Source organism: Aulostomus chinensis, chromosome 21 (assembly GCF_037954235.1).
Source record: "Aulostomus chinensis isolate RoL2024-O1b breed Wild chromosome 21, RoL_Achi_v1.0, whole genome shotgun sequence".
In the NCBI taxonomy this organism is placed as follows: Eukaryota; Metazoa; Chordata; class Actinopteri; order Syngnathiformes; family Aulostomidae; genus Aulostomus; species Aulostomus chinensis.
In genome coordinates, this window is record NC_141340.1 from 15,272,634 (window position 1) to 15,294,192 (window position 21,559).

Genomic DNA, 21,559 nt, shown 5'->3' on the forward strand with positions numbered 1-21,559 from the left:
CTTTCTCTTTTTAAGGAGAGGGAGTACGACTTTAAGCTCCTGTAAGAAGGTGTAAAGAGGATTTGTCAAACACTCAAGGAGGATCAAAACAAAACATAGTTGATTAGCAAGTGAAAATGCTTCTTATAATAAATACTATGTCAGGCTGCCTGCGTGTTTAGGGCTTCACCCAACCTCTGCTGACTAGTTTTTGACAGTGAACATTAGAAAACTGAAACAGGATACTTTCGAAAACACAGCTCTAGCATACATTGTGTGGAAATAGAAGACTAGAAAATAAGTCATAATTACATCCTCCAAGTTCTCACAAATGCGTGCAGATATGTAACCTTTGGACAGATACAGTGGAGGGCGTGTGGAGGAGACGGCCGAACGTGAATCCTGCAGACGTGAATCGATGTGTCACAGTAATTACAACAGGTTCTAAATGTAACGTCTGCTCTGTGGTTCAGGACAAGCCAGACACTGACCTTAATGCTAAGCGGCACTGCATCCAACCGCCTGCCCACTGGAGCAGAGGGATGTCTCCTCGGCGCTGTGCTCCGGTGTGGTGGGCTGTTCCCACATCCGAGCTCAGTCCGTCCACAGCAGCGGCAGGGATGAGTGCTGGGAACCGGGCGGCGACGCATTTCATAGGTAAAAGTGGCTCCAAGTCCAACGATGTACCGCATTTGGTTCAGCCAATTGTTTTGGTTTGTTTGTTTTTTTAAACAAGATTTCAGATTTTGGCGATAGTCGCGTTTGGTTGCAAAGAAGAGCAGGCAGAGGCTGACAGACTATCTACGGTGCGTTCAGTATTTCCAGCGGTCCCCCTAATGCCTCCTGCACCGGGATTCCAGGATTTAGGACAATTGTGTGACACTGACAGGACGCGACGGTAGAAGGTGAAGGAGTGCGGGGATGGCGGTCTGCATGTTGTCCTGGATTTGAAGCGTGTGCGGCGGCGTCTGTCACGTTTGGCGGACTCGGTCTCATCAGCTGAAGGTTACGGGCTGCTGATGAAGCTAGCCCGGCTAGCGTTAGCGCCTTGACGCCTTGTTGTCTCTGTTTTGAATGACTTCCTCCAAATTAACGATGAGCCGATTTGTGTCACAATTTGCAGGGAAACATATTTATAGTGACTTTAACATCAGCGACGGTCCGTGACATATTTGGGTCATTGTTTCTCGGTACATTACTCCATATAGCTGTTAGTTATCTGTAATTAGATCAGGTAGAAATACTTTGCTTTATATCTCCTCAGTGTGGTTTCACCCTGGTGAAGGTTTTTTTTGGGGGGGGGGGGGGGGGCTAAACGGAGACATGATTCAAATGTAGGCTACGGTGGGTCATGCATGCCGGAATTAACCAAGGACCTCTACTGATTCTGGAAGGTCTTAAGTGTCGATAGCAAGGAGAGCCACTTATTCTCTTATTATTCAACTGGTGAGTTCCAGTGGGCTTGGATTTCCGCTATAAATAGCTGTTTGGCGGAGTTTGGCGTGCTCTCTGCGCCACAGTGAAATGTGCACAGCTGAGCTAGGCTAGTATGCTACAGCAACAACCTGATCCGAACCAGTAGCATCGTGACGATCCTGTTCATCTATTTCACAATGACACACACACACACACACAAATCAAGGCACATGTCCTCGCCAGATGTTTGGAAACACTCCTGGTAATGGAAGAGGCCAGCTGTGATACGCGTTTGTCGATTGGTGGGCCAGGTTGAGGTTGCTTTGATGTTTGCATGTTGTCACACTGTCGCACCTGCAGCACGTTTGCATGATGCTGGCAGCTGCTTGACCTCTTGTGTCCTCCCGTGCAGCCTGCATCCATCCATGCATGCATGCATGCATGGATGGATGCAGCTAACCTTGCATGCCGAAACTGTACGCCATCCTGCTGTCATGATGTTGAAAATGATAAATAATAATAAGCTTAAAAAGATCGGTATTGTCATGTGATGTGTTGAAAATATTCTCTCTCAAAAGGCATCCGTTAAAACTGACACCTCATGAAGGTCATATGAAGTTTAGTGGTCATTTTGTCAGTCTTGATCCTTGGTGCTTGTTGTAATTGTTCACTTATCTGTTGATGTATGCCAAATATATGTAAAAGCAATCAGTACCAGAGCTGGGCTCCATTGTAAAGGGGGTGGCGACCCAATTGTAATTCCTTAGATTTTTATTATTCCATCAATAAAAGTGGTTAAAACAACAACAACAACAACAACAACAACACAGCAGGTATGTAAGAGTAACATTCTTTGCTCAGAAACAAAAAAAAGACATGTCCACCAGTAGATGGCAGTATAACATGTTTGACCGTGTAGCACGCTTATAATTTATCGTACAAATAAAAACCTTTATCCCGCATTTGCTGAAAACATTCATGAAATGGAAATGCAAAAACCAAAAGAGATTCACAAATACGTGAAGGGAGCAAACTGACCGCCGCATGCTTCACTAAACCATGATAACTGGCGTCAATAAACACTGCAGTGACCGCCATAGGAAGGTGAAAATAGGTTGCTAATTATAGAATCAGCGTGTTGCTATTTATAGCAATGAAATGGAATACGTATGCATGTGCAAAAAAAAAAAAAAAGTCTTGAGTTTTTATGGACAAACTTATTACTTTTTATACACACGAGCACAGTCCTAACTTCCACGCGGCCTCCCGCGCTCTTCAGCTAATTTAGCGCGGCGATAATTCTGTCGACGAACGGGCGACGCAGACACGAGTGAGCAGCTCTTAACAAAGATTCTCTGTTCTTAAACGAGTCGTGATTCAATCTGAAATTTCCCAGTCGTCCTGTTGGCTCTCAGCAGAAACTAAAATATGTAACTGAGCGGCTTCATGGTGAAGAAGCAAGCTGTAGGAGCGCAGATGGCAGGTGAGGAGAAACTCGTCTGTTTTTAAGCTGGCGTCCCAGTTGGCTTCAAATCCTACATGTTGTGTTTAGACTGAGTGAGTTTGGATCCTGAACTGCTTCACGTGTGGCGCTAAAAAAAAACTCATTTGAACGGCAGTAATATCTTATTTTCTACTTTTTAGGGAACTTGCTTTTTTACTTTGAAACTGATATGGGAACTTTTTTCAAAAGACACTTTCAGTTCAAGCCTTGTGTGCTTTCATGCCACTTGTGATGTGCTTTGAATTATTCAGTAAACAGCTGCAGATAGTTTGTGTGTCCATATTTACAGTAGAGACCAGGTCAGAACTCCAACGTATAAACGTGTGTGACTGATGATTGTACATTCATCGCTCCTATTGGCCAGCTCTGGAGGATACCACTATAAAGCTTCACAGCTACAAGTCTTCAGCTTGAATTTTGTCGATGTGGTCCAGCCCCCGTTTCCTCCTCACACTGTCTCTGTGCAGCACTTCAACAGTATTGGCTATCACAGCCTTTGCTGAATCTGCCTCATGTTTTTCTTTCCAAGTGTGTGGATTTGTGTGGTTGACTTGGAGTTGACGTTTCGAATGTAGCAGCCCTGTTCATTTTAAAACCGGAGAGGCTCGTTTCATCGTGGGTTAATGTTCTTTCCAGGCGTATTCGGAGACGTTAGTGACCTCTCTGCTGTCTGTGTGAAGATCCAGGACAGTAGTGCTCCCTAACCCTGTTAGTTCTTTTGGAATCTGGTGTTTTCCTATGAGCATGTAACCCTTCAGATAATGCAGATGCAGAATTAACAAGCGATCAGCGTTGCCTTTGTTTCCCTGCGGCAGCAAATGGGGCTTGTAGTCTTGGAGAGAGAACGAGCACGCTGAGTTTGTTTATGTGGAAGCGCTCCGCCTGATTCAGCGATCTGACTTGTCATCCAGGCTCTGCAAGTGTTGGCTAAACCCTATGAAACACTAAAGCATCCTGCGTTGTCAACGCCATACATGCTGTAACTCACATGATGATGTGCACAACCTGAAACACTGCACTTTTTGTTTATCTTATTTGGTTCACAAAAGGACGGTGTGCATGTGCATTTATGGTTTGGAACAAACCCAGAGATGGATGCACCAGATTTAGCGAGCTAATGTACAACCGTTGTTCATCTACAACACTAAAATGTGCTTTACTGTAAAAAAAAAAAAAAAAAAAGAAGAAGAAAAAAAACAAGGGATTTTCTGATGTGTTCAAATGCACCTCTGAAACTCAAAATCCATTCTCAGATGAAGAATGTTGTTTAAAATGGCATGTTTGTCATATTTTTCCTCTTCGTTCTGCTTTTTGTAATTCTTTTTCTGTTGAAGTACATATATCTGTCATCACTCTCGTACTCTTTTACAGCATTTTTTCCCCCCAAATCCTACAACAAGATAATCAAACGCAGTTGTTAGAAGCAAACCCCCACCTTATTTGTTCAAACATGCCCGTGTGAAAATGGACGAGATGGTAATTCATTTTCACAAAGCTTGTTATTTTACAGTCTTTTGTAAACTACTGAAAATAATGCAATTATATTTGTTAGTTAAATAGCTGCTATGTGTATTTTTCTGCTAAACTTCCTCTGCTCTGGATTCAAAAGCTAATACTTTACTTCAGTTAAACAGTGTACATGTGACAGGTCCCATTCCCTCTGGCCTAAAGACACTTAAACTGTTCTTTTCCTGCGATGGGAACAGCTTTAATCAGCACTCACTCCCAGGCCAAAGAGTGACGCAGTCGACCAGAGTGTGTATTACCCCGGTTCTGATTGGCATCGATGAGAACACGAAACCAACGTGAGCTGGTAATTTGTGTCCGGCCTCTGGCGACTTTTTGTCACTTCAGCCAGGGGTTCCAACCTGTCAGCCGTCAAGCGGTGGCACGCGAGCATCATTCGCTCGGTGTTGAGTTTGACAAACAGCCACTGTCCTCCATGCTGCTTCTACTCCTCCTACCAAAGGTTGTTTACAAGGCCAAGATTCTACAATCCGGTGCTTTTTTCACAACACTGTTCATTTCTTTCCGGTGCAGCCGCTGTGCTGTGATGCTGAATCTGACGCATCAGGAAAAAGAAAATAAAGCAACTCTTTGAGTCTTTGCAGTGGCTTTTTTATTTTTTTTAATTTTTTTTTTAGCAGTCTGAAACCCCTGTGTGTAGAAGGGTGTGTGTGCAGAGGGACAGGGCTATAAAACTTAATTTACTCTTTTGGCTGGTGCAAAATATGCTAGGCCAGTGGGTTTTAGTTTTACCACCCAGGTGAAACAAAAAGGTAATTTCACACCCTGGGTCTCTCACATCCTTGACACAGGGATGGAGTGTGAACAGGAGGCCCTCAGGAGGTTGAGTTATGATAAGATGGGGACAGCATTAGGAGGAAAGCAGCTCATTTATTTCTTCCTGCAGAGGATGAAAGGGTTGGTCAGCGATTTTGGAGGGGCCCTCCACGGCTATGAAATGATTCACATCAGTTCAGCTTGCAGGAGTGCTCCACACAGCGAGTGATAAGTCAAGGAAAACCTGCTGGTATCCCCAGGATAAGACCTCTCTCTCCTTAGATCATTATGGCTTTTTTTTTTAATTTAGCAGCACGGACAGACCCTCATCTCTCTGTTCACTCTCAGACTGACTTCAGCATTATTTCCGTGCCAAGAGCATAGAGTATGCAAGTTCCCTGCCATTGGCCAGCTGCAGCTGAAGCCTTGGAAAATCATCTAGAGTTTGCCTGGCTACAGGAATCCCCTCAGAGGTGCCTGACAGCTGTCTGATGTCACATGTGATGTCAGAGCTGAGGTGACGCAGCCAGGCTTGAGGATGCTAATGCATGAAGCCAGCCAGAAATGTGTGAAAGCTGCTCATATCTGCCAGTGTGCCTGTGAGAGCGAGAAGGCTGGGCAGGGATTCTGTGGCATGAAATGTGAAATGTTTGGTGTGTATATTGTTGTAGCCTGATGGATGCTGGCTGATGATTGCCCATATGTTTAGACAGATGGTTTAGCTGCCTGCTTTCTGATTATGAGTGTTCATGTGCACAGAATGCAGTGATGAAGCATCAGACATTTATTTCCACTCTTCCACTATTGCTTTACATTGCAATTTTTCAAAGACAGGGATTTCTGATTTTTATGCGCGTCGCTTCATCCCAGCTTCACGGTCATTTGCGAATATGTTTGAAACGCTCAATGTGTTGCTGTCTCTCGAGCCGGGTCTTGATCAAATACTGCCATTTTATGTTGGAAATCTCGAGCTGGTCAAGCTTAGCTATCTGTATGCAGGGTCCACACCTGATTAGCAGGAAGCCAGAGCAGGCTGACCCTTGGATCACCGTTTCTGACTGACACCACCGTCATCTTGAGCAAATCCTGGACCTTGACAGACATAAAATTAGCATGAAGCTTGGCAGGTTCAGAAACAGCATGAATTGGAAACAGTTCAGTGCAGTTGAAGGTTACTACAGAGCAGGGATTCTGTTGATTTGTGACTGGAGGATTAGAATGACCTTGCCTTTTTTTTTTTTTCCTTTCTCTTACCGGTCGAGCATTTCTGAATGCTGAGTGTGGTGCTAACGTTGAGCCCTTACTCTTGCGTGGCATCCATCTGAAGAAAATCTCATGACATCAAATCACTGCGGGACTGAGATAAGCCTGCGATTCATTGTAAATCGAACCCATTGATTTAATTACCCTGACATCCTCAGTGTTTTACTGGTTGCTGCAGAGATTGTGTGGTGCATTAATTAGCTATTAGATAGTTCTTGTGTGGAAACCAGTGAATGAAAGGTTACTTGGAAAAGAAACGCTGCTACTGCAAGAAAATTGCAGGACAAACGTTTGCACGGACTGCTTTCGGCGTCTAAAAAAAATCAGGATAGGATTGTCATGTTGCAGACTGCTGTGTTTGGAAATAGCGTAGTTATAAACAACACCCTCGCCTCGCCCATCCTGCCTTTGATTTTACTGCCAGTGGATTTGGATGCATTACATTTTGGACTGAAGCAACACAAAAGTAATATCTTAACAGTCCATTGTCTGTGAGCAGCCATTCACAAAAGCTAAACAACTGTTGCCATAGAAAATAACGCAAGAGGGCGTTTTTTTTTTTTTTTTTTTTGGGCTAAACCGTCCTGCATGAGCTAATTTACTCTGAGTGTGTGGGCCCTGCCTGCTGCTGATGTCTGCACCAGGAGGGTGTGGATGGAAGGAACATACCGTGAGTTGCAGGACGGTGATGAGCTCTGTTTTTTGGCCTGACTGGAGGGCCAGCACTATAAACAGAGATGTTGCTGAGTGCCTGAGTGGTCATAGTTGCTGAGTAACCAGTGGTGGAGTTTCTCATTGGCTGCTGCTCGTTTGAAGTGAATCAGGGTGAAGTGACATGCAGCGCTGACATGCGTAGTAGTGACACAAAGCTCCACACAGCCACAGTCACCGCAGAATGTAGTAGACAAGACATTCCAACTCCCTCTGTCTCTTCCACCTCACACAGCAGTTGGAAAGCAAAATTCAGAGACTTGGCTTTCCACTAGAGGAGACATAGCATTCGCTGCTACACTCGCCGCCTTTTCTTTTCTTTTTTTTTCTTTTTTTAACCGCTAAGTTGCTCCATTCTTCTCACCACACAAACATGCTCTCTCACTTTCTCTCCAGCTGTACAGCCTCTGTCTCTCGCTGGCTCTCTGCATCCAAGTATGTCCACTTTCTCTAGAAGTGTTTCTCGAATTAACGCAAGTGACATCCCATTAATGTAATGTTCACAGGTTTGAAGTGATTATTTTACAAGACAAGTTGGCGAGGAGAAGAGTCACGAGGGCACGTGAAGCACAATACGATCAGGAAAGTTAAAGAGTTCATACTTACTGCCACCGATCAGATGCGATAAATTGTGAGGTCGGAATGTCACAACCACAAGAATGTTTGGTGTTGGAAAATCTTGAGAGGAGGTTAGTACTTGTACAGAATGGTACAACTTTGTTAAGAGTGTCATTTGACACATCAGTTTTTATGTGGTATGAGAACTTACTAGGGTGCAGGTGTCTAATCCTGTATGGAAGTGTATCATTGAGGTGTACAGCTGTAAAAATAGAGCCTTCGTCTGATCTGTCCATCGTGAGCGCTCGAGCAGTTTGGTTTCGATGTGATGGAGATCCACTTCATCCAGCGGTGCTTCATAGAGATCCCTGATCCAACTGCACAAGGAGTTACGTCACAACACAGCAGTGAGGCCAACATGGCTGAAGCCGACAGCGAAGTTGTAGTGCGTGTTCACATTTGGCCAAGTTGTCTTGTACTGTGCTTAAACACGATTGCCCCCCCCCCCTCCCCACCCCCCTGCACTCACATTGCCACGGTCTTGAGTACGCTTACGTCATCACTGAGCTGTACCAGTCTGATATTCGGTCGGGAATCCTGCGGTTCTCATGTTTGATTTCATTGCAGGAGAGGGACTGGAGTGAAAATCCTCTCCCATGTCAGGTTCTGTACGCTCGTAATATGCACCGTAATGAGAGACGTGAGAGAAGTGAGCGGCAGGTGAGACGAGTGATGCGTGTAACATTCTCGAGCTCTAACGGAGCTGCAGCATAACTCGCTGGATGTGCAGGCACTGTCCGCATGTAAAAGATACGAGCCAGAGCCAGATGTGCAGACTACTCATTTATTTGCACTCCTGCGGACACGCTGTTTCTCAGAACCTGCAAAACAACCTCATGCTATCACAGCAGGCAGGGGTGTCATAGCACTACAGGTGGGGGTGCTGGAGCTGTGGAAAAGAGCCACAGTTGGCAGACTGAGTCATTTAGGTGTCAAACTGCTTGTTAAGTGTCTCACACGATGTGATTGTCTTTGAAAATCAATCAATCCTCATTCCTCCCTATATTTGCCAATGATCTGAACGCCAATGGGCCCACACATATTTGATCAGATATTGATTGCATTAACACTTTGGTTCAAGATTTTACCCCCCAGTTGGTGTGTTGTCCTCCAAAACTTACACGCTTACACGGACCGCCGGCACCTCACAGTTTGCTTACTACTGACATAGAGCGTATGGTTGATGGAGGAGCCCCAACTCTTGGTCATATGTCATACCAAGGCTAGTTGAAGCCTGTTGTTACCCTTCATTTGAACAGATTCTTAGTTTGTAGTTCATGAGTGGGGGCATAATGTGTTTGGTTGTCTGTCTCTTTGTCAATCCCACTTCCTTCTGTGAGGGAGATATCTCATTAAGATCTTAAATTCTCCAAAGTTTGTAGAAATGTTCACTTGCACTTGATTAACTAATTAGATTTCGGAAGTTAAAGGTCCCTGTGACCTGACAAGATGTGCTTTTAAATGTGATAGCTCAAGAACACATGGAGGTCATTTCTCTAGAGTTGACGTTAATGTTCACTTGGTCTCCAGGATGAACTTATAGACGTTGGTGGTCAAAGAGAACACGGTTGCCAGTGGGCTTTTTGAAATGGATGGTGACGCCCACAGGGTAGCTTAACATAATGTGTCTACGATGTTGCTGTTATGTTATTTGCCTAATGTGGAGAACGCTGTGCTTTCTAGAGGTCATTGTGGGTAAAATGAGATCCGAGGATTGCTTGACTGTTTATTCCACTGGCCTCAGCTAAAAACAGTCCTCCAACACGTATCCCCAGGTCAAGCCATATCCCACAGAAAGGCTGATTGGAAACATTTGCGACAGTGACACAGTCCCTCAAGAAGAGACGGCCCCTTCTCTGGACATAGTGATGTCACATAGATAAACACTCTGCAAACCTTTGCTGTCTGCTGAATGTGATGGGCTGTCATCCCAAGAACCCCCTGTGCTTGCACAGTCCCAACAGATACAGGCCAGAGTCTAGTCAAGTACACTCTCACTTGGGTCAGTTGTTGCAGTGCCAAGGAGACTTGGAACAAGAACAATGTGGTGGAGAGGTTTGGCTCTTGTGGAATATTTTTAGTCCAGGGACTGGTGTATGAATTTTCTTTTACTGTGGAGCCTTCATGCTAGAATTTAATCCAAATCTTATGTTTGTAGTTCTTAGTTTTCAGAGGTTAGGTGCTATTTGAACACATCCGTGTCTCCTTCAGGACAATGTAACTCTCACTCTTTGTTCGTTTCTTTTAACCACAGTAATGATTTTATATATTTTCATCAACTGTCGTCAGTAGTGATGGCATCAGTAGTGTTTATCTATTTTCAGCAGACGTTTCATGTGTTAGGCCTCCAAGCCTTACGCTGTTGACTAGTTAACAACACCTTCCTACATTGCAAGGCTTGATCTAAGTCTCTGTCATGCATGGTCTGTCACCCTTGCTGTCGCTTGACTTTCCTTCTTCCCCATCATGCTCTCATCTCAGTTTGGCCATGAATAAAGAGCTGACACCAAACTGTCAGCCTGTAAGCCATCATGCCCCTTCAGCCTGCCGTTGGTGTAGCCACCAATAAGGGCATGGTCCCCACTTACACAGCTGAAAATGCTTGTATTATTAAAAAGCTGTGGCTTTGATGGGAGCTCACGTGACCTCTGAGGATGTTATGACTGTGTTGTGTACGGAAATTAAGTAGGAGAACTTGTGCCGCATGGCCAGTGAGAGAAACTTAGAGGCTGGTGTGAGGGTGCCCTGTAGGGAAATGCCAAGCTAAATGCGGTTCCACTTATTTATAGCAAAGTCTGTTAACATAACATATATATCATTGATTTCACGCTTTGAATAATATGCGTCATTAAAATTATACCAGATCTACACTAATTTCACAGTTCCCGAATCTGTAATGTCAGTCTTTTTGACAAGAAGGCATTGTAATGAAACAATGTTTTTGTGTATAGCGGATGAAAGCCGACCATTGTTGCATAGCATTTCTTGCATCCAAGGTTTAATTTGATACAAAATGGGTAATTCCATTGCGTAACAGCATTAGCAGTTTTTAAATGCAGCTTTTCACAGGAAGGAAGCAGCGGTGCCGGGGTTAGGTGACTGTATGTGTGTAGATCATGTTACATGAGGAAATCCTCACTTAAATTGATGACGGTTGTAATCCTCATTTAAGCTTTTGCTTCAGATGAAGCTTTTAGTTCAAACAGAAACTGTATAAAGTAGAACAGGTTAGTATGCAGATATTATAATCGCGGTCAATTATCAACATAGAAAATACTGCCCTTGACCGATGGCTAATATAATTACACAATTGTTTTTTTTTTTTGGAATTGGATATTGCACCTGCAAAAATGAGAGAGTTGCACCAGTCTGGCTCATTTAAAAAAAAGAATAAATGAAAGCACAAGTTGTGACTTTATAGCAACTGGCTTGTGGCCCAACACAAGTTCAGCTAAAGTTTGTGATGTAATGGTCACTGAAAAATTGCGTGTCTGAGTGCTCCCAACATCAAACACTAGTTTGTGCATTGACATGATACCAAAGGAAATCTCAACCCAACTCAGAGCTAGCCTCTCCCTAAGGAGATTATGCAAAATGCTAATAGAAAGAGTTAAACTCAACAAAAGTATTAACTGGGTAAGCGCCAAGACTCAATCCTCCAAAACTAACAGGTTTAGGGTTTTAAATGAAAAAGCTAATCGTATTAGGGAGCCAGACATACAAAGAGAGCGGCATTTCACAGTCTTGGATCCTGTTAATCACCTAGTCTGCTGTCAGGGTTCAGGTGCAAGGAGGAGCGAGGGAGCAGGAGGATAAGGAGGGAGTAGTGACGGTGCCTTCAGAGTCAGGGCTGCTGGACTAGATGGGATGGATCACATCACTTGAGTCATTTCACCTTTTTACACTCACAACATAGTACTGGTGCACTCCACACATCTTGAATATTTTGAATCATATTAGTCATAATTGCATAAATGCCTCATTTGCTCTACTATTTCTATTAGTAGTTTATTGGGAGTTTTGAAATGTTTAAAGCGTAATCCAACCCAGTTTAGGGGGTACATGTGTAGCGTACTGTAATACACCTCCCCTTTCTGACTAACCAGGAACTACTTTTGAGATCCGAACGACATTCTGCAATGAGGATATGATCAGAGGAATTCAACCCTCCTCTCCCCTCACAGTAACGATCATGAACTGTGGCTGCAGCTCACGACAGTAAACAACAAAGTTTTGTGTTTTTACTTGGGAATCAGTGCCTAATGATCAGGTCGTGGTGGGTTCATTTCAACTGTTTGTTTACCTCCCCATCCTCTATAGTTCTGGATGTGGAGGATTTGGCATTGATGCAGTGAGATTTTGATGGAAAATAGGTTGTTTTAATGAGGACTGGGGCAGAGATTAGGGAGAGAGAGGCTGCTGAGACGACGGATTGTGGCAGCTCACTATGTGGGTTCAGGGTTACCGTTGTTTATTTTCATGCTGTTACTTGGACTTTTGTCAGAAACTGGACACAGTTAATAGAGATAATGGTTTTTCCATCACCTCCTCTTTCTCTGTCTCTCTTGTCTCCTCATGTCATCCGTCTCTTTCTGTTTTTTTCTGTGGTGGCCTCAGCTGCGCAACTGTGCCGGTGATTCTACTGCTGCACATAAGGAAGAAGCAGAGAAGCCTTGACAACCGACCTACCTTCCGCACTAAGAAGATAAGAAAAACAGGCTGAGAAGGGTGAAAAAAGAAAACACAAGTATTAACAAATGCCACCATGTATAGTGTGGAGGACCTCCTCATCTCTCATGGATACAAGCTACCCACGCATGCCACCGCCTCTCCCAGCCCTACCCCAAACCCTGCATCTTCCCGCCACGCTCCCTTATCTTCACCGCCATCCTACAGCATACACCATGAAATCTTGGAGAACAGGCCCAGCCCTGGGGCAGTGAATGGCTATGGAAGAGGGTCCAAGGTGACTTATGGAACTGGTGGTGGAACCAGGCAGCCCCAGGGCTATGGTGGCTCCTGCCCCAACAACAACTTTGAAACCAGGGACAGGAGCCAATCCAGGCAGGAGGGTGAGAGCCGGAGCCAAATGGATGCCCAGTCTTTTGGAGAGTCACTGACCTCAGACAGCGGGTAAGATTGTGGTTCTCCTCACCCTTTCTTTGAAAAATGACTCAATTTTTCACTTTCAGTGCATCTTGATAGAACCAATCAATGATATTAACAAGCAGATCAAGATGTTTTGCATTAGGATTTAGCTGCACAATTTTTTGATAAATCCCCTCCCATCATCTTTTATTCACTCCATCCATCTCTCTTGCATCTGTCTTCTGTGTCCCTCTCTTTTATTTTATGTCTTTGTTCTTCTCTCCGACTCTTTCCAGTGAAATCTTGAGTAAGAGAGGAGGGATAATGCATGCTGGACTCCTAATCTGCCCCCTCTGAATTATACCTTAGTGCATATTCCATCAATAATACAGGATTTATATAGGGTTTATTTAATTATGTATATGGAGCATAGGCTATATTTAGCTTAGTCTGAGTTATGCAATTGAAACTCTCATGGGTAAGGAGTGTTGGAATGCATGATAGTTCCACAGATATCGCCTAGATACTGCCAATCTGGGTTTTCATTAAAACAGGATTGTTTATTTGACCTGTTTGTGCCAGTTTTGTTGTTATTGTGCTGCAATAGAGACAAAGTCAACACAGATGTCCACATAAATAGACAGGCTTGTAATTTGTTTTTTTTCACTTCAACCTCTGGTTTTGTTCTTTATTTCTTCTTCCTTACCCCTTTCAACCACCAGCTAGTGACAGAGCATCTTAAAATGGTGAAATGACCTTGAATAAAGTCAGTGGGTATGTTCATGTTCACGTTGTTTTTTTTTTCAATTTCTAGTGTTATTTTTTGAGAAGACTAATCTGCATATTCATGTCACTGCTCTGCCAGTGCTATCAGAGCATTGTGCTGGGAATGTGGGAATTGCTAAGACATATGTTCTGCGCTTTCAGTCTGGTGTTTGTTCATCCTTTTTTTCCCCCTCATCCAAATCCATTTTGCCTGGCAGCTTTAGTTTAGATAAGGAACAAGCCTATCATGGCACCACAATTAGGCAGCGCTACTTAGACCTAATTAGACTAATGATGCTAAGTCATCCTCCATGAGATGCCGTCAAGTCTAACATATTGGCATGGCCACCCCCCACTCCTCAGTGTCTCTGACCAGTGTTGATCATGGATTGAAATGTCAAGGACGCTCAGTGGCCTCAGCCTTAGGGGGTGCACACTTGCGCATGTGCCTTGTTTACGTGTGTCAGTCAGTCAGTCAGCCAGCCAGCCAGTCAGTCACTGGCTGGCTGGCTGGCTGGCTCCATCTAGTGGGTTTTCTTCTTAAATCTGTCAACAGTATAGAGAAATTGAGATTCTTCTATTACATTTTATTGGAGCCTCTTTGTGTGGAGTTTGCATGTTTTCATTGACCAGAAACATACAAGTGAGGTTATTGGGAGACTCTAAATTGCCAGTAGATGTGAATGTGAATCATTGTCTTGTCTCTGTATGTCTGCCCTGTGATGAACCCGCCCAGAGACCCTGCCTCTCTCAGTAGAGATGATGGATGGATGGATTCAATTTGATATTAAATGGCTATGAACAGCAGTATTTCAAACTCATTCACATATTCAGTTGACTGCGCCCAGGGTTTCCCCATTGTATCGCACCTAGTCAGCGGCCTTGCTTGATACAATCAACTTTTTCAAGGACACTGATGGTTTTACACATGTGTTTCCTCACAGGTTCTGTGATGGCACCAGAGGTAAGCAGCCACAGCCTAAGGATGTGTCCTTCTGGAGAAGGAGAGGCCAGGACTTCAGTGTGCTGCTAGACTATGCTGACTATAGAGGGTCCCATAGAAGTGGGCAAGGGGGCTACATCAGGCCGCAGGGGCCTCAACAAGCAAGATGCCAGGTGGCGTCTGCAGAGGAGCGTCAGGGGATAGCCCAGGAGAGGCAGTGCTGGGCAGCCCAGGCTCAGGCACAGGTTCAGGCACAAGCTCAAGCCCGCTCCAGAGAGAGGGAGGCAGCCCTCAATCAGTGGAAGATGGCCACTGAGAGAAAATGCCAGAGCCTAGGGACTGACGAGTGGCGCCCAGTTGTGAGCTTTGGCCGGCAGCTTTCACAGAGTGAGGTTGAACGCTGGTCACAGGAGCAGCACCGGTTCCATGCCAGGACACCAGAAGGCATGGTAGTCCACCCCAGGACCAAAGCCAAATCCCAATCCCTGCCCAGGATGCTGCAGCCTGAGAGTCTGCAATATGTGGACATAGTGTCTTCTGGTCAGGAACTGTACAGACGGGTCAATTGTCACCCACTGTCACACCACGACTTTTACATCACACCCCGCTGGCCAGAGAATGGCAGGCCGGCTAGTGCCAACCAACTGTCAATGACACCAAAGCCTCGCTTCACCCGACCCCCGAGACCTCCCTCCTACGAGATGCACCAGCAGATCAGGGGAAGCTGTGATATGTTGTCCGGGAGAGACTCAGTTGTTCCCCGGGCCAGGGACAGAACACCACTTCCCATGTCAAAACCAGGTGATACTCAAATGGACTATTATGCACAGGAGTCTGGACCTCCAGGATACATACCACCCCCATCATACAAGAGAGCCCCCATGATAGTAGGGGGGCGCCCTGGATATGGTGAAATTGCTGTTGATTACAGGTGTGTTGCTCTGTTTGAATGAGTACTTAATCCAAGAAGGACATAAGACATTGCTTCATTAGTCTTTGGCTTGAATTACTTTAAATTGATTAATTTAAAACAATGTCAAAAATGTATTAGATCTAGCAGATTGGATTTTAATTTAGTAGGGATGACTGACTGGGGCCTTTCTGTATGGAGTTTCCTCAAAAGGATAATCTGGATGGGTGGATGGATTGAGATTGATTAATTTGCAAGAATCAACCCTGAATCCATACTGCAGTATTTTTATAGCTTCTAGTTGCAGTATGTAGAGACATAGGTATTGAAGACTAATTCTGGAGTGTGAAATTACCTGAGAGTGCATACTACAGCTCCTCAGACATTATTAATATACTAACAAATTCAGCTGTCAAGTGTAATGAAGACATACTTAATTTTGAAATGTATTCTCACCCCATCTCAAACTGGAGGAGGGCAGTGAGGTTAGTTTGGTAACTTGAATTTTTTTTTTTTATAGCTGTTGCTCTCTTAGTTTAATCATATACTGTATGCTTTATTAAATTGTTTAAGTGGGTAACATGTAACTGTTCTTTTACTCGTAGGTATAGTGGGGATGTTTACCAGCACATACAAGTCGCTCCAGATGGTGCTCACTGGTTGACCAGACATCCAGCAGGTTCTTGGCCTAAGCCCCAGAGAGAGTGCCAGAAGCACCTTTATCCTGTGTATACTACCCAGGAGTGCCCTGGTGGAGGTGTGCAATATATCCCCTTTGATGACCCCCGCATCCGGCATATTTCCTCAGCCCTTGGTGGCAATTCCCTGACGGATGCTGACAAGATCCGCCACATCCGCAATGAGCTTCCCTGTGTCACCACGTCGGAGCCTCCGTCCGACAATAGTGCCTTTTTGCCCCCGCCATTGGGGCCTCACATGTCTGCCAAAATGGCAGTCAATGCTCACAAGACGGCTTCTAGTGACTTTGACAATGACAGTAGCAGGTGGCACAGTAATTTGCACAAAGAGAATGTCGATAACTTCCCAGCAACTGACCAAAACTGCAACAATAGATACTCCAAAAACCAACGTCCTCCTCCATCACCCTCCTCAGCCTTTCAGGCCCAGTTACAAAGAGCTGCATCTTGCCAAGGCTCCAGCTCAGATCAGGTCTTTGCAAAAACCATCACTCAAGTGAAAAAAATTGTCCCAGAATCAAGGCCTGAGAAGAACAGGAACACAAAGAGAAGAGTGAGTGAGACCATCTTTTGCCTTGTGTCTGTTCCCGTTCACACACCCACTATCCTTTATAAAAATTCAACGGCAGATCAGAACAACAATGAGACAGTACCAGACCTGACCGTCACCAACACAGACACTTTCACTGTAGGCCTCAGAGAGACTCATAACCTGCGAAGCAAGTCGGTGAATGAGATGCCCATCAACCCCCACCATTCTCACTTTTACCCCAGCAGCACCTCTTCCATGAGGAACTATAAGAGGGCTCCCCTAAGGAAAGAGATTATAGATGCCTGGTCTCTTCAAGTCAGTGAAGACAAACAGATGTGCTATGCTGGGTCTTGGCCTGGAAACCAATATCGCAACCAGGAAACCCAGACTGGCTCTCCTTTGACAGTTTCGAAAAGTCCTGAACCCCAGAGCCCTCCTGGGGGACAAGAGCCTGTTCAGTCCTCCTCAGACACAACCACGGACAGTGGTGTAGGTACAGACAATTGCTCCTCTTACAGCTACTCCATGGCTGGCCAGAAAAACCTTCATCCCTCCAGCAACAGCGCCTTCTCCCGTCTCAGCCTCAGTCCAACACAACTGCCAACACTGCAAGTCAACCAAGAAGAACCATCCTCCCCACCCAAGGAAGAGGATCAGGGAGGCCAGAACCCATCCATAGACAATGCAAAGCAAAAGGCCTTTGGTCAATTTCTCTTAAAGCCAGTAAACCGAAGACCATGTGATGCTATTTTTGAGCTGGAGAGCATTAATAAGGAGATGGAAGAAACAATCAGCAACAGACCTAACGGGAGTCGTTGCACTGATGACATAGATGATAATAACAAATTAGCTAGATATAGAAAAGGAGCACTTTTCACTGCTGGTCCAGATCCAGGCAGGGAAGCAATCAGTCTTCCAACCATACACACCGAAAAATCCAACATCAAAGTCAGATCAAAATCCTTCCCCTCTGCCACTGATTTAGACTCCATGTACAGAAGAAGCGGTTTCTCCAGGCAACAAACCAACAAAACACCCCCAATAAATGAGATATGTTTGATCACCAACTCAGGTCTCAGACACAATGGCCTCCTGCCCTCACTACCCCTACATAGTGAGTCAAGTCGGCTTTATAGACAGGACATCCCAGTCCCTCAAGAGTCCTTGCTGAGGGATGTGGGACTAACTGTGTACACAGAGAGCCCCGGTGGTCCCCGGGAGTTGATGCAGCGCTCACTCTCAGTCCCACCTCCACTCCATCACAAGGAGCGTTGCCAGTCAGTGCAGCCCCCATGGGAGAGTGAAACTGCACTTCTCAAAAGTAGTGGTAGCCCAAAGCACAATTTGAATTTAAAGCTTCAAGCTAAAGAGGAAACTGAGAGAATGGCTCAGATAGATGGTATGCCACAATCCAAGAGCCAGCTAAATGTGAGCATCTGTAGAACCCAGAGTAGCAGCTGCATATCACCTAAGACGAAAGGTGCCCCTCATGAGGACAACATTGTTGATGAGAGATACACCATGTCTGAGCCTTTGACCTATGAGAATGAGTTAACAATAGCAGATAAGCACCTGGAGAACTTACTGATTCAAGAGAAAGCCAATGCTTTACCTGTAGAGGATCTCAGTAATCTGTACGAAGTCAAATGTGCTCAGGGCATCCCTGAAAACGAGTCCATTGAGCAGAGAGCTGCTAGAATTCTGGGTATTGCAATTCCAGTGGAGGCCTTGGGAGTAACTGACAAACAATTAGATGCCAACCAGGATGATGGAGACCCCACTTTAACTGAGGGACAAAAAAGTCGATGCGAAGAGACGTCGAATGTGATAGAAGAGCACGAGCAAGTCGTGGAGGAATCCTTGGAGGTAGAGACTAAGGAGGTTAAGGTGACAGCACTGAGAGACGATCACAAAGAAGACAGACAAAAGCACATCAGTAAACACAATAATGACAAAGACTATGAGGATACGGACTGTCAGTCAGCAGTGGTACTGGGCCTGCCTGAGTTCCCACCTAGTAAGCTTCCCCTATCCCTGCCCATCACACCTAATGAGAAGCTTGCATTGAGCATGTGCAGTGGAGAGAAAAAGGGATGTGATGAAGCATGCAAACAAAATGAATCTCTGCAAGATAAGTTAAGCTCATCTGCTTTCCCATCTGCTGCCTCTTTGAACAGATCAACCACAGACAGAGATGATAGACTTAAAGAGCTGGACACAGTGTCGCCAATAAGACAACTCATCCTCAAAAGTTGTGAGAGCAGGGGAGAAGATGGTTCTGAGGAAAGAGGTGGAGACGAAGAGGAGAGTGGGGTTCAGGAAAAGATACAGGGGGAAGTGAAGGAAGACGAACACAAGAATCCAGACGAAGAACGTTGCAAGATGGAAGAGCCGAAAGAAGATTGTAAACCTGAGGAGGAGAATGAAGAGATGGGCAAGGTGGATGAAAGACCAAAAGAGGAGGTAGAAGAGGTCGATGACATGTTTGCACTAGAAGCAAAAACTGAAGAAGTTCAAGAAGATGTTAAATTCAAGAAGAAAGTGTCAGGAGAGGCGGAGTTTAAAATTGCAGACACCACAGCAAAGCCTTTGGAGACGGTGAGAAATGAACAAAATGCAACAGAAGTGAGTCGGGCTGAGGCAGTACAAGACAGTCAGGGAGAGAAGTTGTCCAAAGCAAAGCAGAAAACAAGGCTCCAGAAGCCGCCTCTGCTTCCTAAACCTCGCAGTGTTCCCAAGAGAGAAATAACCCTGTCCCTCAGTATCAGCCCTGGAAACTGTGGACCCTCGAACATGGAGGAGATGCTCTCTGTCTCAGGTTGGTGCATGTCACATTCTTATGAAGGGTTGACCAGTTACAGGCTTGGCTGATTGTCCGATCCGACATATTTTACTATATTATTACTATATATTTTTTTAAATTTTTTATTCTTATTACGGAATTTGGGAAAAATCAGTTGGAAAAAAATGTCATTGAAGGATCAGATCTTTTTGTTCTGCAATTCTTAATGGGAGGTTATCTGGGCTAGTACTCTCTGTTAAAACTCCTTGGGCATCTATAGCTGTAAGTTTATTAACAGCAAATTTAGCATTGTGCTCACAAATCCCACCCATTCAACCAAGCACAAAAACACATGGCGTCCAGGTGGTGCGATCATCACCAATTTTGCATTTTCTCACATCTTCAAAACCTTTAGGTTTAGAATCGAAATTCCCTTTTCATCTTTGTCTGTCCTCTCTTCTTTTGCATCTGGTCTTAACAAGGTTTCTCTTGTAAATACAAAAGTATTCACGCCTATTTCTCGCTCTTAACCCCTCGTCTGAAAACTTCGAACGGATCTTTGCCTGCAGGCGCAAATTGCTTTAGACTTTTTAGATTTTACTGTTTAGAAGTAAAATGCCCATAAAAGCTTGAAACAAACTACATATATATATATATATAAAATTTTATTTTTTTTTCACACTCATACTCATAATGTGTGCATATAAAGAAAAAGCACACAAAGCTCACGTCTCTCCAGGGGGGGTGCAGCCAGTTAGTTGCCGGCCCTGGAGGCCAAAGGTCAGGTGTTTGGACTCCATGCCTGGCAGATGTCTTCGGCAAGTTTGAATCAACATGATTGAAGGCTCTGTCGATGTTGACACCATTAAAATGTCCTCTTCCCCACCAACTGTTCGTTGAGCACATGCTGTTTTTGTGTGTGTGTGTGTTGTCAGACATGCATTGGCCTCATTCAATAGAGCTTCTAGAGTTTTTTCACCGTTTCATCCGTCAAACCTGTTCCGTTATTCTCGGTCTCTCCAACGGTTGAATCGATTTCAGAAATACTACATTCACATGGGGACCTCAAGTGAAAGCATTTGTGGTCATTAAGTGCCTTCTAGTGGTATATTGTGATACTTTGGTCTTATCCACACATTCAAGAAATTACTTTTTTTTCGCACAGGTGATAATATGTCAAGTGGCACACTTAGTTTCTTGCCCTTTAAAGCAAGACTGAGGGATCAACAAATAGCAATAATACTGCATATTTCTGATATTATTCTGAAGTAATCTCTAGATCGATAGTTTTCCTGTGACATCAAGAATAGATCTTCTTCAGGTTTGTTTTTTTATTTATGAGAGGGTTTGCTCAACCTTTTGGACAAATCAGAAGCTACATGGCGCCGTTTCAAAATAAGAAAAAACAGACTTTGTTAAACTCCTCAGGCTGTTTGTCAACACTTTGCACACAGACTGTATATACACACACACATATTATATATATGTATGTGTGTGTATATACAGTCTGTGTATATAGAAATATATAAAATACTTTTTTGAACTGAACAAGGCTCTTTGTCCACTTTCAACTTATTTCTGCATTCCTTAACTTATACACATTGTAGGTGAAAGGTTGCTTCATTACATTTGATAACCGCTAAATTGCAAAAGCCATATGCCAAAAAACAGGAGGGGCTCCACACCACGGCAAACTGGTCCAATAAAGTAAATAAGGCTCGGTTGTGTCTGATGCCCTCATGAGCTTCATCTATAATATTCCTTCAGCTAAATTCCTCCTAGTATCAGGACTTTTTCCTTCCCTCGTCAGTGTCTGAATTGACCCTTCATTTTCTCAGACTACTTTTATGTGTATTTTCATGTTGGACTGGGCTGAAATGGCAAGTGTGTTGCTTTGGTTTTTGGTTGTGCTTTTTCATCTTGTCCTTCCTCCGTTTCCTCAACAGAGTCCTACGACCCCAGTCGAGTGGAGAAAGTGTAACCTCTGACTCCGCCTTCACTACAGTGGGAATCTCTCTCTCTCTCTCTCTCTCTCTCTCTCTCTCTCTCTCTCTCTCTCTCCCTCTC

General features: G+C 44.4%; 1 protein-coding gene across 2 annotated transcripts; it reads left to right on the forward strand.

Moving 5' to 3' along the window:
* The first annotated feature begins 494 nt into the window (after positions 1–494).
* Positions 495–21,559, forward strand: jcada (junctional cadherin 5 associated a). 2 transcript variants are annotated; one of them, XM_086191825.1, is made up of 5 exons: positions 495–636; positions 12,392–12,907; positions 14,572–15,501; positions 16,086–19,528; positions 21,439–21,559. In XM_086191825.1, exons 2-5 carry the CDS (start codon positions 12,540–12,542, stop codon positions 21,471–21,473), a joined length of 4,776 nt encoding a protein of 1,591 aa, XP_086047951.1. In that variant the 5' UTR covers positions 495–636; positions 12,392–12,539; the 3' UTR covers positions 21,474–21,559. The 2 variants fall into 2 exon arrangements, with proteins under 2 accessions (XP_086047951.1, XP_086047952.1); XM_086191826.1 differs by lacking the exon at positions 495–636 and adding an exon at positions 2,576–2,878.

What these genes read in the sequence shown, in the direction of transcription:
- jcada (XM_086191825.1), top strand. Translation starts at nt 12,540, where the DNA reads ATGTATAGTGTGGAGGACCTCCTCATCTCTCATGGATACAAGCTACCC. An exon ending in TCACTGACCTCAGACAGCGG is followed by an intron (nt 12,908 to 14,571) that starts GTAAGATTGTGG and finishes GTTTCCTCACAG; the next exon opens with GTTCTGTGATGGCACCAGAG. An exon ending in GAAATTGCTGTTGATTACAG is followed by an intron (nt 15,502 to 16,085) that starts GTGTGTTGCTCT and finishes TTTTACTCGTAG; the next exon opens with GTATAGTGGGGATGTTTACC.